Raw genomic sequence first — 16,698 nt, forward strand, 5'->3', positions numbered from 1 at the left:
GGAAAGATTTTAATCAAGAAAGAAAATGTTACAACATTTTGCATTCAGTGGAGAAAAGTCCACAAAAAGAATGGTTGGGACCTTCCAGTATGGGCTATTGGAGCATTTTCCATCAACACTAGGAACATCATTTCAACCACACATTTGTACTGTGGGCCTCAATTATGCAGACTGAAAATCCAAGCACAATGTCAAAACTCTTGGCTATGCAGTGTACGACACCTAGGAAAAGGAAAAGATTGGAGGAAGCCTTGCTATGCTTACACTGTACAGAAAATACTTCTTGTTTCAGGTTCAAACAAGTATGTTACATGTGGACATGCATACAGGAAAATAAATCCTACATTATTTAAACTGCTCGTGGTAATTGAAATACAATGTGTCTTAACAAATAATAACACATCATAGCAGGTGGAAAGATAGGTCGCAAAACAACAAACATCCTCATGCTACAATTTGAAAAATATGTCTCAAAACATCTCACCACCATTTATGACAACAGACGTGTCAAAAGAAACCATTAAAGGGTTGGACTCCCACGGAACTATTCTCCACATCCATCTTGTCACTTTGCATGTATGGGTCATCACAGACTTTCCTGTGACGAAAAAAAAAACTAAAAAGTTAAATGCTGGAATTTGTTTGCTTAAAACTAGAAAATCAGTTGAAGCATCTACTTGCTTTAAAACTAGTTAAGGATGAAACAAAAAGAAGTATTAAGTACCTATCCATTCGGTTGAAACATCGTTGTGTGAGCATTCCATGCAAGTGAGGCCGTAGTTTGGAGATCAAGAGTAATATTTGATAGGCTCTACTAAAGATAGAAGATGCTTGAATCATCGTTAATCTGTCTATTAATGTCCTACATAAGATGGTTAGGAAAACAAATACATAAATTGTCTGTGAAAATAATAGCACAAATATTTATTTTTCTGTCTGCTGATGTTCAGTATGAAATTATCAAGTGACATATATACCTTGAATTCATCTTCTCCAAGTTTTCTTTGATTATTCTTCTTATTTCTTTTGTTGGCAATTCTTGGGCCAACGTCACTTTGTTACACTATTTTAGAAGTGCATTTCTTTGGGTACTGTGAGATCCGTCTTTCTCCACAGAGATGTGAAATTCCTACCCCTTCACTTAGTAGCCAGCAAAGAGTTTAATCAAGAAAGAAAATGTGCCAACAGCCTACATACAGTGGAAGCATGGAAAGAATGGATGGGAACTTCTAGTATCGGACTACCGGAGCATTTTCCATCAACATTACGAACATCGTATCAACCACACATTGTTGTATCATGGGCCCCAATAATGCAGACAGAAAATCCAGCACAATGTCAAAATTCTCGACCATGCAGTGTATGGCACCTTAAAAAAAGGAAAAGATTGAAGGAAGTGTTGCTAGGCCTACATTGTAAAGTAAGTGCTTCTTGTGCCTTCAACAAGCATATTAGATGTACACATGCACACAGGAAAATAAATCAAAAGTTATTTAAATTGTTTGTGTAAATTGAAATAAAATATGTATCACAACGAATAATAGCACACCATAGAATGTTGAAAGATAGGTACATCCTCATGCTACAAATTGAAAATAGTCCTCAAAACATCTCACCACCGTTTATGACAGAAGGAAGTGACAAAAGAAACCATTAAAGAGAAATGGACTCTCATGACACCATTCTCCACATCGAGCTTGTCACTTTGCATGCGTGGGTCATCACTGAATCTCCTGAAAGGGGAAAAAAAAAACTGAAAGTTACATGCTCGAAGTTGTTTGCTTAAAAACAGAAGGAAATTCGTACTCATTTCTTTGAAACATTGTTGTTCAAGCATTCTGTGCAAGTGGGGTTGTAGTTGGAGGATCCAGAGTAATATTTGACAGGCACTATTACAGGTCGAAGATGCTCGAAACATCTTTCGGATTAAAGCTCCCAAGCTATCGATCAATGTCCTACGAGAGATGGTTAGGAAAGCAATACATAAATTATCTACGAAAATAATGGCGTAAATATTGGATGTCAAGTAATTCCCCTTTAGAATTGTTTGAAATATTACTAATATGAACCAAATTTTCAGCTTGAATATGAAATTAATATTTTCATCCAATACTGGCTTTAAAGGATGAATGGACTCCAAATTCTCATTAAGTTTTCTATAGATGAAAAAAATCACATGGAAGGACCAAAACAAATTAATGCTATATGAGTAGACCTAAAACAGAGGTTTGCTACTCCTACCACCATGTTGAGGCCTGCCCATCCACTTTTGCCAATATAGCATGAGGGGGAGAGATAAGAGCTTTCCATCAAGCAGGTAATGTTCTTTAGAACATCTGACCTAAAATTCAAGGTTTCATACTTCCGGTGAACCTGTCTACAAAGGAAATGGATGTCCACCAAAACTGTTTTAGTCAAGTTTTCCAATAGGTGGTTAACAAAGATTAGACATTCTCACACAGAAAACAGGATTTTTCGTTCCTCGATGGGGCACAATACAGATTTTTCTAGACATCCATTTGTTTTGACATATGTCCACCTGAGGTGGGAAACAACTTCACTTTTAGGCCAAAAGTTTAAAACAACATGGCCCTTAATGGAAAGCTTTGTTCATGCATGTTATGCTATATTGACACATGTGGCTGCATGTTTTTGCGCAAGGCTCCACCTACATGTGGCTGCCATCAGGTTTTGGGACGACATCTGGTTGGTGGACAGAAAGCTGAAGGATTGCTATCCCTCTATTCATTGCCTTGCCGTCAACAAGGACAGCTTTATCGCCAAATTATTTTCTTAATCTCCTGCTGGGATAGTGTGGGATATCAGATGCTACAGAGGCCTTATCGACCAGGAGGCCGACGAATACTCCGCTTTACTCGAGCAATTATCCTTGGCCTCTCCCATCTAATCAGAGCCGGACAAACTTCTCTGGACGAGAGACAAATCCTCTTGCTTCTCAGTCAAATCTCTCTACAAAGCTCTTTTGCCCCCGCCTCCCTACTCTCCCTCCGCCAGTCCATTTATATGGAAGTATCCCGTCCCCCCAAAGTTCCTCTGTTTTGGTTGGTTGGCGGCTAGAAATCGGATCCTTACTTTAAACAACCTCAAGAAGAAAGGGTTGCAGCTAGTTAACATCTGTCTATGCTGCATGGCGAGCGACGAATCAGTGGATCACCTCTTCATCCATTGCCCCTTTGCCACGCTTATCCGGCAGGATTTTTTCTCTCGGTTTGGTATCAGCGGGTGCGTCCCTGCAACTGCCCCTTCTTTGCTGGTGTACTGGCATGGGTTCAAGCTGGGAAAGATCAAATCTAAGTGTGGAAAATGACTATTCTGGCTATTTGGTGGCGATTTGGAAAGAAAGGAATGACAGATGTTTCAACAACCACCAATCATCTCCTATAGTCGTGGGTTTTAGGGCCAAGAGTTTAATTATAGAGTGGTCAGCCAATGTTTCTTCTCTTAAGGACTTTAATTTTCTTTTTCTTAGCTTGTGATGTTGGCTTCTGCTATCTCAGCAGTTGTCCTCTTTGTTCTCTCTTTTTCTTGTTCTAATATATTCTCTCGTTGCTTTAAAAAAAAAAAAAAAAAACATGTGGGCTTAGCAAACCTTACCCAGAACTTATGCCTATGTTCAAGAATTGGGTTGGTCCCAAACCACGTGAGCCAAAAATATGCTTATGAAATGGATGGTCAGCATTTAATCTATATGTATGACCTAGATGATTAGGGGAAGTTGGACTGTGACCCGCACCTGATGAACAGATTTGATCATGCACCCATGTAAACTCCCCGGTGAAGCATTGTGGACCACCTCCCGAGCCTATGCTCTAATAATTGCTTCCACTCTTAATAAGTATATTACATCTAAACATAGATAAAGTAATACAACTCAAGAATTACAGAAACAACTTATTAAAGTACCGAATTTTAGTACCAAAAACAAAAAAACTACACACATCATAATGCTACAATTTGAAAACATATCCATGTCTCTCACACCATTCATGCATGAGGAAGTCAGAGAAACCATAAAAGGGAAATATATTTTCATTCATGACCATTCTCTACATCATGTCCAATCGCCTCGGCATTCCTAGTAGATTATCCTATAAAAGCAAGAACATATATAAAAATAATAATCAAATTAAAACCCAAAAATAGTGTGCTGCTATTTGTGTTAAAACATACCATGAGCAGAACAGAAGCAATGGGCACCATGGTGTGAAAACTGTCTTGGGTCAATTCTCTACAAAAGGTGAAGGTGGTAATCCAGACTTGATTTGATGGATCTCGGTGTAGATGGAGCATGCCCGTAGACTGGAAGTCCTTAATCCTTCGATCGACGGCCTATACATAAATGATTGTGTAAAAAATAAAACAAAAGCCTGGGAAAAGGACAGATTTGATGGTCAAGAACTTCCATTTAGATTAGACATGTTGAGTCCATGATACAAGTTGGCATGGAGAAACAGGCCAATTCCATTGCTGAGATCACCCCAACTAGTTCTTCCTAAGATTACTATTTAAGATTGTGATATGAAATTACCATTTTCATCCAATATGAGCTTCAAACCATGTAGGTACAAGTGCAGGTGAGGCGTCAGTCAGTCCTAGAAACGGTGGCAGCGGAAGTGCGAATCAACTTCAAACATATCCAAATGCTTTGGCTCTCGATGAGATTTCCATGGACTAAAAAATTTACACTGCCCCAACTAAAAAATATACATTAAAGCCAACCATCATATAGAAGAACCAAAACAATTCAATACCATGTAGTAGACCAAAAACAGAGGTTTGTCAAGCCCACATCCATGTGTAAGCATGCCCACTCCCATACAGCTGAACATGCCAAAATGGCACATGTATACAAGATCTGAGTTTTCCATTAGGTAGGCAACAGCAATTAGATTTTCTTGCACAAAACTCTGGCTGTTTGGCTCCCTCATCGGAGCACAATATACAAAAGAAATGAATAGTGGATACAGTTTTTTCTTAGACATTCATTTGTTTTGTACAAAGGTCCACTTGAGGTGTGAAACAACTTGCCTTTTTAGCCAACAACATGCCTCATCTGATGGAAAGCTCTGATATCCACCCATTTTGCTATGTTGGCACATGTGCATGAATATGGTAGTGCAATGCTCCATGCACATGTGGGCTCAACAAACCTCACCCAAAATTTATGCCTTGGTCCAAGAATCAGGTCAGTCATATATCAGATGAGGGAAACGTGTGCAAAAGAAATGGATGTTCAGCATTTACTATAGATGTATGGCCCACCAGATGACCAAACCAGCCTGAATTTTTCACAAGGGAAGCTATACAGTGGGTCCACAACTAATGAGCAGCTTTCCATGTAAACTCTCCAGTAAAGCATTGTGGAGCCTGTTTTAAGTCTATACTCTAAATAATTGCATCCATTTCAAATAAGCATATTACATCCAAACACAAATATAATCACAAGTCAAATATTACAGAACTCTTGCTACAATTTGAAAATATAATCCAAAGATCTCATATCATTCATGCATTAACTTTCATTGGCGATCATTCGCCATGTCATTTCCATGTCACGTCCAATTGCCTCACGTGTCAAGTAGCTTCTCCTATAAAAGAAAGACTGAAAATTAATTCTCTTGTTACAACAAAAAACAATGTGCTACTATTTTTGCTATAACAAATCAAAAACCATATGAAGTTCACATAAAAACAGAGGTTTAAGCCCACATTTGTGTGGATTTGTGACCATCCACTGGCAGCCGCACATGGTAATATGGAACATGTGTGTGGGATCCAGCTTTCCATTAGACGAGCCATGCGTAAAAGATCCAAGCTTTCTATTAGATGAGCCACGGGCAAAAGTCAAGCTTTTGCTCGTAAGTTGGGCATAATATACAAAAGAAATGGATGGCTAATAAAACTTTTTCTTAACATCCATTTGCTTTGTACACAGTGGTCCACCTAAGGAAAGAAACACAATTTTGAGCCAAAAGTTCTAGAAGCTGTGACCCACTGGAAAGCTCTTATCTCACACCCTTATGCTACATTGGTGCATGTGGCTGCATTTGGTCATGCAATGCTCCATGCACATGTCGGCTTAGGAAACCTCACCTGCAACTTATGCCTTGGTGTAAGAATCAGGTCACATGGAAGTCAGGTGAGCCAACTGTGCAAACGAAATGGACAGTGAGCAATTAACATAAATGTATGGCACACCGGATTGAGAAGATGGCCTGAATTTTGCACAAGGGAAGCTATGTAGTGGTTTGATGACGCATGTGTAAACTCTCTCATCAATCACCTCAAATGCGCCAAGAATCATCACTAATAAAATCAAGACATTACCAATTAAATCTCTAGTTAAAGCCTAAAAATGATGTGCAACTATTCATATTAAAGCAACTCATCAGCAAAATAGGAGTACTTAAATGGAAACCTATCATGATGTACTTATTCCACCCAAAGTGGTGTTGGTGGTAATCCACACCAAAAAAATACAATGGATCTCAGTGTGGATGGAGGACACCTTCGGATTGGAAGTTTCCAATCCATCGATCAATTACTACAAATAAACAGTCGAGGATACAACAAAAAACAATGGAAGAGGTTGGATAGTTAGAACTTCCACTTGGGTCAGGTTCTAATAGAATGAAAGCTAGTAAAATTGTAGACATATTACAAATGCGAATAAATTTTCGTCCTGAACAGGAAATCACCATTTTCATTCAATATCAACTTGAAAGAATGGACTTATCACAAAATTCAAACCTCTTGGTTTATCAACATTCTCTATGAACAGCTAGAAATTAGAATACTGCCACCAAAGGGAACACAGAGAGAAAATGCTCATATAGAAGATGACCATATGCAAAAATCAGGCTGGTTCACTCATAAGGTGGTCTTGCACAAAAAAAGTATCTGCTGTTTGAATAAAATCGCCAGTTGTGCCAATTGAAGATAGATGTGTGATCCTTGTTAGTTGTCATGCATGATTTCTGTACATGGTCATCTTCACAAGAAGGTCCCTTTTATCTGCTGCTGATATGCTTGACACGCTTACCAGGTTGGCATGTGTACTGAGAAAGCCATCCCTGATTGTCGAGTCTATGATACACTAAACATACATGATATTGAGGTCATTCATGTGACGAGGAAATCTGCGGCACAAATGCCAACATAATATCCTTGCAAAGCTAACATTCTTTCTCCTTAATGGAGGAAACAAATTTACACTTCTTTTTTTTTTTGTAGAATAACAGGACATCTGTGAATACACATAAAAAACATATGGATTGTAGATAAACACATGATTAATTCATTGTTATTGCAAAAGACCCAAATTCCACTAGTTTTTCACAACTACCATTACCAATTGCTAGAAAATTACAAAAATGCAGATAGTTTTTCACAACTTATAAGATGATGGTGACCATCCGATCGATGGCTTTCAAACAAACAAAAAAAAAGTTCTACAGTCCACATTTAACAAGGAAAAGTCACTGATCAAACAAGTTGTCGATTCCATGTGAATTTATACAATGGTCCATCAAAGAAGGGTCAACTAGATAGATGTACAGTGGTTTTCATCCAACCATACAGCGACTTGTGTGGGTTAAACTGGACCACTGCTAGCAGGGTTTCTCCAAATAAAGGGTCTCGGTTAAGCATTTCTTCAAACGGTTGGCGTGCAGAGTTCTATATAAAATACTGTCTTCCTTTACATATACAAACCACAAAAGGAATGGAGTAGCTAGCAGTAAATTTTCATAGCAAGAATTTAAAGCATTAAAAAAAATAAGTTACTTCAAGAATATAACCAGAATTTAAAATTCATGAGACTATATATTTTTTCTTAGTTTCAAAAAGAAAAAAATCATATGATTATACTAACTTCAAGTATGGATTAACAGGTAAATAAAAATGAAAAAGGGGAAAGAAATCTCACTAATGTACCTCTCCCAAGGAGAGGAAGTGCGTGCGAGTGCTAAGAATTACGCCATGTAGCTTATGTCGACGGAGGGTATGTGCAGAGTCTTACTCCAATCTGCTCCCTCGTCTGGTTCAAGCCTTGCTTTGAATAATGGAGGCATATTCCACAACTCCAATTTCTTGAGGGTCTTCAGGTAATGAAGTCCTTTCGGAAGCTTCTTCAATTGCTGGCAGTAATTGATTCGTAAATGTAAAAGATTTGGCAGAGCTCTTTTCTTCACTGTACAGTCCTCTAATTTACGTAACCCTTCAAGATGTAAGGATTCGAGTCGACAAAACCCTTGTGAAGCAAAAACCAATTTATTTCCCCAATAAGAAGACCAAAGCAATCTGAGAACGCGAAGTTTTGGCAGCTTCTTCAGCTGCGGCAGTGGGTCTTTCTCTAAAGAGGAGTATACCAAGGTAAGCTTAGTGAGGTTTTCTGGGAATTCAGGTAACTTGTCTAACTTCCCTTCCAAACGCAACTTACTTAACAGGAGAAAACGTGTAAAAGGCATATTTAAATTGAGAATTCGTATATAAGACTCTGAGGCAGGAATATTTAAATTGAGAATACTTATAGAAGACTCTGGGGATGGGTATTGGTATTGCATCACAGTCAATGACTGCAGGCAATCTAATTTGAGAATGGATTCAGATAACAACTTATCATACAGCCCTCCCAAATCTAAACAGATTCCTAGTTTTCTAAGATTGGTTAGCTTTTCCAAGCAATTCTCCATCCATTCGCCAGCCTCTACACATGTTAGAGTTTGGAGGTTACGAATCAGGCCGAGCCATGGATGCCCTTCTATCTCACACCGAAATATATAATGACCGTCATCAGATGCACTCTTCACTTGGAAATGTCTTAACTCTTTCATCTTCTCAATTTCTTTGGGTACGCTGATGACGTAGTCATGAGATGTTATATTCAGTGTTTGTAAATTGTGAAGATTGCCTATTGATGATGGGAGACTTTTTAAGCAAGTATTAGTACAGCCAAGGTATTTCAAGTGGATCAGTGCACCTATCTCACTTGGTAGCTCTTCTATTGCTACCTTGTGTAGATCTAACACCCTCAGCAAATTAAGGCCTCTGCGAGGAAACTTCTCTTGCTTCCTTCCTAGCCTTACAACAACTTGGGTGTGGATCATCAGAGATCGAAGGTGTGGAATTGAAGATTTTAAGGAAGTGTGCTCACTTGAGGCATTACGGTGTATAGCAAGTCGCCGAGCTGTAGATGTGGATAGAGTAGCCACATTCTCACCATGAACTTGAAGAAAATCGTCTTCCTTTGCTTTTGATATGGAAAGATCCCGGAAAAGATCGTGAATACGGCAGCTTTTAATACCCCCACTTGAACTTCTTTGAGCTAGTTGAATCATACTTCGTTGAACTAACTCTTTTAGATAATCTTCTCCCACCTTCTCCAGCGTTTCATCCCCTCTGGGCTGCAAAAACCCTTCGGCGGCCCACAATTGAATCAGTTTCTTGGCAGGGAACTCATAGTCTTCTGGAAAAATGCCCAAGTAAAGAAAACATGGTTTCAAGTAATAGGGCAGATCTTTATAGCTCAAAGATAATACGCTAGAGATTTGGGGTTCTCCTTGGGAAAATTGCAAGCTAAGGGTCTTGCGTACATTCTCCCACTCCATTGGTTCTTTGCTGGATAAGAGCCCTCCAACGACCACAATCGCAAGAGGTACACCATGGCATTTTTCCACAATCTCTCTTCCCAACTTTAGCAAATCCTTAGAGCAACCCCCTTCTGGTCCTGGGAATGTTTTCTTACAGAATAATTCCCAACTCTCTTCATCGTTTAGAAATCGCAGTTCATGGGGCCGGCTTCCTGCCTCTGCATGTAAAGCTACATCTTTGCTGTGCGTGGTGAGCAGGACCCTACTTCCATTATTCATATCTGGAAGAGCATCCTTTAGAGCATCCCATGCTTCATTTTCCCATATATCATCAAACACCATCAAGTATCTCTTATCTTTTAAATACTCAAAAATTTTATCCCTCAGCTGACTGAGATCTCCTTCTGGGAACACCACAAAACAATTTATGATATTCAGAAGAAGATCTCTCACATTATACTCTTGCGGTATAGAAATCCATGCATAAGAGTGAAAATGCCTCTTAACACGGCTGTCGTTATAAACTTCGCGGGTAAGAGTAGTCTTACAGAGACCATGTGTTCCGACTACAGAAACAACAAAGCGTCGCGGCTCTCTTTCGATCAATAGTTTGATCAAATCCTCCAATTCCGTCACACCAATAAAATCTGGTTCTTGAAAATCAGGAGGAGAGGGACGTTGGAAGCTTAGACCGGCGGAGCTCGATCCTGCTTCCTGGCCTAGATTTTCAATTCCGTAAGTTAACCTATCTTCGGAGATCATACGGATTTTATGCTTTATCCGTTTAATCTCCGAGCCGAACTTATGGAAAGCGTACCTTCTATTGATGCCGAGAAATCCTCTTCGCATAAACGGTGTTATCTTGAAGGCAAAGGTGTCGATGAGTTCCTCAGCATCATATGCAACATCACTCACGTCCCTCACCCACTTCTTCACGCTCCGGTCTCCTTCTTGTTTGGCGACTGCATCTTTCAAGAAGCACTGCATCTGCGTAAATTTTGCCTCGAGCCATTCAACTTGATCGCGAACCCCATGTAACGAAACGGCTCCTTGAATGATGGGGTCAGCTATTTTTTGGAGGAGGAACTCGACATTGAACTCAACAACGGCCATCTTTCACACTCTTTTCTCTCACAGGGAAGAAATTCAGATCAAAGATTTATTTCTCTTAAGTTCATCTTGCATGGCTCTCTATTTATAGAGAAGCCACCGATCACGCGGCAAACCTGTCATGGTTCGTTGCCACACAATGGTACACGTTGTTGATCAGTTGATGAATCTGGAGCCTTCATCTGGTGGACTTTATTGACGGTGATCCACCAACAGATTATTTATTTATTTTTTAACACGCACGCACTATCACAACCGACTATTTGTGGCTTCCAAACGGATGGTAAAACAAATGAAATATCAACCGTCTAATGTAGAGCGGGTACCGATACTTTCATGGACATGATAAGGTCTAATAGGAGGCGGAGGTGATCCGGACCATCAAAACCTTACAACATGCATGTGAAATGAGTTACTCAACGCACCGTATATGATTTTTATCTAGAAGAAGCTACTTCAGCCACAACCAACCTATGCCAGTTGGACACGCCGTATTTGCAAGATTCTATTAAATCCACGGTTGAAAATCTATTTTGTTGAAAATCTATTTTATTTCCATTTTTACTATTTATAGTAAGTTGTAGTTTGATTACCACTCTTCATCATTTGAGCTTTAGGAATTTTGTCCAACATGAAAAGTTCTTAGAAAAATTAGGAGAATAACGTTGTTAAGCGAAATAGGATACTTACTGTAAATAGTAGGGAGTTTGAGTTGGAGTTTGATGCTAATATTTCTTCCAAGGTTTGGTATCATCGTCTAAAGGGTTGTAAATTCATTTTTTTTAATATAATTATTATTTATCAATAAAATTTCAAATATATTAGAATTTATTTATATTCTTTTCTATTTTTTTCTTGTGGATTCGAGGAATCTCTGTGAGGAGTCTAGAGAAGCTCCATGGATTCCTTGAGGAAGATACTGATTGACCTCATCATGTTCATCCCTGCGTCAATTGGTATTAGAGCGATGACTCTCCTTGGATCGATGACAAATAACAAAGGTATGGACTAAAATTCTGTGAATGGTGATACAGAGATTCGTTATCTTTAGAAAATAATAGAAACTTTACACCGAGAGAGTTATTGACCACGCAAGAGCTGCAGGCAACCCTTAACTGTATTACAGACGCACTAATTCTGCCCCGATCCCAAGGCGATGTTCAACTGCCTGTGGTCGTTGTACAACACAACCTCGATTTTCGTAGAGAACCACCCAATGATGGTGAATAGCATGACACTACTTTGATCATGAGGAACTCGTTATACGTGCCAAAGGTAAAAATAGATTTAAAGCGGCCTAATATTTTTCGAACGAGGTGTACTATAAGTTAAAAAGTCTGTATTGTGATCATCGATGTCAAGAGCAGTAAGAATCTTGTGTCGAAAATAATGGTAGAAAAGCTACAACTGAAAACAAAAAAGCATCAATCTCCATACACGATTAGATGAATCAATGAGGTAAATAAATCAGAGTTAACCAAATGATGTCGTATATCATTTTTCATTAGTAAATATTATAAGGATGAAGTAATGTGTAACGTAGTTGACATGGAAGTTTGTCATATGTTACTTGGTTGACCATGACAAAATAAAGTTGATGCTACGCATAGAGGTTGGGATAACATATTTTTATTTATTAAAGACCGTAGAAAAATTATCCCCGTCCCTATGGGAACGTAGAACTAACCCAAGACTTCTAAAGTGGAGGGACAATCTCTCATAAGTAAACATGATTTCGTTAAACAATATGAGGAGATGGGAGATGTAGATGCATTAGTTGAAAATGAAAAATATATGGAGCCTGTAAACATTCCAACGGATTTAAAACTAGTGTTGCAGGAGTTTAATGCGATTGTGCTCGATGAATTCTCTAGGGAATTGCTTCTCATACGAGATATACAAAACCACATTGATCTTGTCTTAGGGGCAAGTCTGCCTAATTCCTCACATTATTAGAAAGAATGTGAGATTTTGCAACCACAAGTAAAGGAATCGATCTATACTAGTCAAGTCAATGAGAGCATGAGTACATGTATTGTGTTAGCTCAAGAGCTTAATGCAAAGTACAAGGAAAAAGCTAATCACTATTGATGTCAGAAATTATTTAAGTATCATGAGTGAAGTCCCTTAAGTAACTTGAGGATGATTTTTTTCCGAGTAGAGGGGTCTGATGTAGGGTGTGGCATCGATAGATTCCTAGCATGGTTGGACCAAAAGAAGGTGAATTGTAAATTGGCCATAACTTTTGATCCAGGCATCATTACGGGGTGCACAACATATCAGCGACAAAAGGTGTTCAAGGTAGGCGACCAATTTATGGTCCATCTATGCAAGGAGAGATTTTCGATCGGGACTTACAACAAGTTGAAGAATAATAAGATTGGACCAGTATCGATCCTCCGAAAGATCAATGACAATGCTTACGTTGTTGATCTTCCGGATGACATGAGGATCTTGCGTACTTTCCATGTCGTGGACTTGACCGAGTACCATGAATCGAAGCAGGACAAGAACTCAAGGATGAGTTCTTTTGAAGTGGAGGGGACTGATGTACAGTGGGTCGCAGACAATGTTCGAAGTATCGGTATCGCTACAAGTTTTGCTGGCCAGGGATAAGGAAACAATATCGATATCGCTGACAACTGGAAATGCGGGGAAACATGAGAAAAATGGTGGAATTTTCAATGAAACTTTAGGAGATGTTAAAATGTACATATTTGCATATTTAGAAATAAAAAAATTACAAAAAGAATGCATATATACAAGTTTCCATTTAATGGGGCCTTAAAAGCATGTTCTGTTGTAAGAAATCAGCCCATCCCATCTGACCTATGTAACCATCTAACCTTCCATCCAAACATCCATCGATATTGCAAAATATCAACAACACATGGTATTTCACCAAGAAATCATCAACAATTGTAAAGAAAACGAAAGATCGTGGTCTCAATAACGTGCATGTAGTGATATCAATAATATCAAGATATTATCGATGACAATTTGAACACTACATACAACCATGTGCCCATGAAAAAAAATTTGAAATAAATTTTTTTCTGATAAATAAAATTTTGATGATATCAATACGTTGGCGATATTATTGAAATATCGTCGATACATTTATGATACAAGCATTATGTAGAATTTATATAGTTGAAAATATTGGTGATACATTGGCGATATTGATGCATTGGGCAATACAAGCGACACCTAGAATTTACATAGTTTAAAATATTGGCGATTATATTAGCGATATTAATACGTTGGCGATACTTAGCAATACATCGCTAATAACTGGAATTTCCGATACTACCAGCATTATCGGTATCGCTACCAGTGTTATCGGTATCGCTGAACTGGAGATAAAGATAATATTAGGGATATTTCGATAATATCAGAGATAATTTGAACAATGGTCGTAGACACTTTCATGTCCAAGGTGGACTAGAGAAGGTCCAATCAGAGGCGGAGGTGATTCGGACTGTCAGAACCTTACAACCGGGTTGCCCATGCTAAATCTGCAAGATTCCATCAAATTGACGGTCAAAAATTCATTTTATTTCCGTTTTTACTATTTATAGTAAGTTTTAGTTCAATTATAACTCTTCATCCTGTGAGCTTTAGGAGTTGTATTCAACACCAAAAGTTCTTAGAAAAATTAGGAGAATAAGCTACTTAGGACATAAATAGTAAATTTACTATTTATAGATTCGGAGTAGTTATTCTTGAGGAAGACGGTGATCAACCTCATCACGTTCATTCCTGCGTCACCGTCCATATTCATAAGTGAAAAACAATAATGATCGCATTCTTGTATCGTTTATGGTCGAAAGGATTTTGTGCGCTATGCATGCACAGATGAAATTTTGGACTATAAAATGTGCGCTTGATTATGGTCTTCAATGGTTGGAGATGCGAGAGCACGATTAGATGCAGTTTTACTACATCCAAATGGACCGTAAAAATAAGATAATTGCAGACGCAGATCCAAAATGGATGCTTGCATTCACGCCAAAAGGTATTGGCTGCATCCTTTTACCTGACCCATTTTTCAATTGAAGGACAGCGTTCATATGGGTAGGATGGTTTGTTGGGTGCGAATCTTCCACTATTCTATCCCCGATGGGACCCATTAGATGGACGATCTGCATCCACCACTTTTCCTGCCACACGTCAGTTACTAGGCCAGCAATGCCTTGTCATGATGGCCAAAAGTAAAATTCCTCGGATTATAATTATCCCCACTTCATTTGATCAATCACCTAACTAAACCTAACCATTGATACCTTTGAAAGCGTCCAATCTATGGTAGGATTTAATCGTTGGTTGATGTTGTTAATTAACTGGCCCACCTACTTTGCTTTAGTATGGTACAATGAACGCATTTTAGAGGTACTAAATTCAATCCGCCTCTGTGAAATACAATTTCCTCCCCTCTCGTGTATGAGATTAAAAGCTATGATTTGAAATTTACATTTGGGATTTTCAAGAAAAAGTTCTTCACCATTGTTGATTTTACGAAACACTGCCTCAACCTTTTTAAAATTATGGCAAAGTGATTTTGAGCAAGTAAAATAACCAAAATGCCACATCCAACCCCTATATATAATTGGTGCATCCTATAGTTATTATCATATGAACAAAAAATGAGGGAAACCGTAGAGGTGGGCATCGAGTCGAGTTGGATCGGATTAGGTCCAACTTGACTCGATTTGGTTTTTGGAAGTACATAACTTAAACTCGATCCGATTTGGGACTGAGTCCAGTAGGGCTGACTTGATCCAAAGCGATTCCTTGTTGGCTCGACCCAAACTGAGTCCGACTCGATCAGGGAAACCGAATCGGATCGAGTCGATTCTGTCTGGTCAATTTAGACTGGGCTGAGTTAAGTTGAGCCGGAGACTTTGATAATAGGAAGGAAAAAATTGGGAGAGAGAGGGAGAGAAAGGAGGAGAGAAGGAAGGAGAGGAGGGAAATTGGGAGAGAAGAGGAGAGGAGGGAAATCGTGAGAGAAAGACGGAGAGAAAGGAGGAGAGAAAGAAGGAGAGGAAGGAAATTGGGAGAGAAAGAGGAAGAGAAAGGAGGAGAGAAAGAAGGAGAGGAGGGAAATCGGGAGAGAAAGAGGGAGAGAAAGGAGGAGGGAATGAGAGGAAGTTGGCTCGGGTAGGATTAGGGTTCAGGTAGAAGAAGGGTAAATGTTAAAAAAAAAAGTAAAATCTGACTTTATACTACCCGATTCTGGTCCGAATCGGATCGGATCAGATTTTCGGATCGGATCGGATCGAGTTGCTACATGACCCGAACTCGACTCAATTTGGCCTCAGATCCAGGTGGGTCTACTCGATCCGACCCGACCCTAGCTTTCGGTTCGGGTCGGATTAGATCCGACCGGTTTGGTCGAGTCGGGTCAGATCCTGCCCACCTCTAATCAAGGGAAACTCTTCAAAATCTACATTTGACTAGCTAAGTGATTAGTTTAGCCTGATTATGAGTAATATACATACATCATGGTGGGATGAATCCGTTGGGCAAGTTGGATGTCATTTACACACTAAATCGGCCCAGCCCATAATGCTAGATACCACTTTATTTTAGAAATATGATACCGTGGGCATCCTAATCATTTCACTCCCAAAATTAGAAAGAAAAATGTACTATGAGATAAAAACCCATAAGCAACATACATATAAACCAAGATCATAAATGTAATGAACTTAAATTTTAGTGTACTTAAAATAGAAATAAATAGTTAAATATTTTTAATTTTAATTAAGAAATAACGCTAGTTAATAGTTGAGTTGTCAAGGGATACTCTTGGTTGAGAGAGAGGTTGAGGGGATTGACTGTTGTTATTGCAATGTTTTAGAAATAGATTTAATTACTTACATCCGATTGTGTTAAGATAGATCTATCTTGTAAGACCCGTATCCTAGTCCGTACTGTTCCGTCGAATTCTGCGATCCTTCTCGTCGAATTT

At 38.8% G+C, this 16,698-nt stretch overlaps 1 protein-coding gene across 5 annotated transcripts; it reads right to left on the minus strand.

Annotated features, from left to right (window-relative positions):
- Nucleotides 1-294: 294 nt before the first annotated feature.
- Nucleotides 295-10,001, minus strand: LOC131257792 (disease resistance protein RPP13-like). Of its 5 annotated transcripts, XR_009177634.1 has the most exons (8): nt 6,115-7,438; nt 4,550-5,623; nt 4,192-4,350; nt 3,755-4,109; nt 1,807-1,955; nt 978-1,733; nt 725-862; nt 295-598 (listed from the first exon to the last, which is right to left on the minus strand). XR_009177634.1 is itself a non-coding variant. In XM_058258691.1 (4 exons), the coding sequence occupies exons 1-2, from the start codon at nt 9,951-9,953 to the stop codon at nt 7,995-7,997; spliced, it is 1,158 nt and encodes a 385-aa protein (XP_058114674.1). In that variant the 5' UTR covers nt 9,954-10,001; the 3' UTR covers nt 5,336-5,623; nt 6,115-6,327; nt 7,949-7,994. The 5 variants fall into 5 exon arrangements, 4 of the variants coding, with proteins under 4 accessions (XP_058114674.1, XP_058114670.1, XP_058114672.1 ...); XM_058258691.1 differs by lacking the exons at nt 295-598; nt 725-862; nt 978-1,733; ... (1 more) ...; nt 3,755-4,109; nt 4,192-4,350 and adding exons at nt 7,949-8,374; nt 9,176-10,001 and having other exon boundaries at nt 5,336-5,623; nt 6,115-6,327; XM_058258687.1 differs by lacking the exons at nt 295-598; nt 725-862; nt 978-1,733; ... (1 more) ...; nt 3,755-4,109; nt 4,192-4,350 and adding an exon at nt 7,949-10,001 and having other exon boundaries at nt 5,336-5,623; nt 6,115-6,327.
- Between the last annotated feature and the right edge of the window lie 6,697 nt (nt 10,002-16,698).

The sequence above is a fragment of the Magnolia sinica genome, chromosome 10, assembly GCF_029962835.1.
Source record: "Magnolia sinica isolate HGM2019 chromosome 10, MsV1, whole genome shotgun sequence".
Lineage (NCBI taxonomy): Eukaryota > Viridiplantae > Streptophyta > Magnoliopsida > Magnoliales > Magnoliaceae > Magnolia > Magnolia sinica.

Bases quoted from the DNA above. Each gene is read 5' to 3' on its own strand.
- LOC131257792 (XM_058258689.1), bottom strand. From the start codon at position 9,953: ATGGTGTTTGATGATATATGGGAAAATGAAGCATGGGATGCTCTAAAG.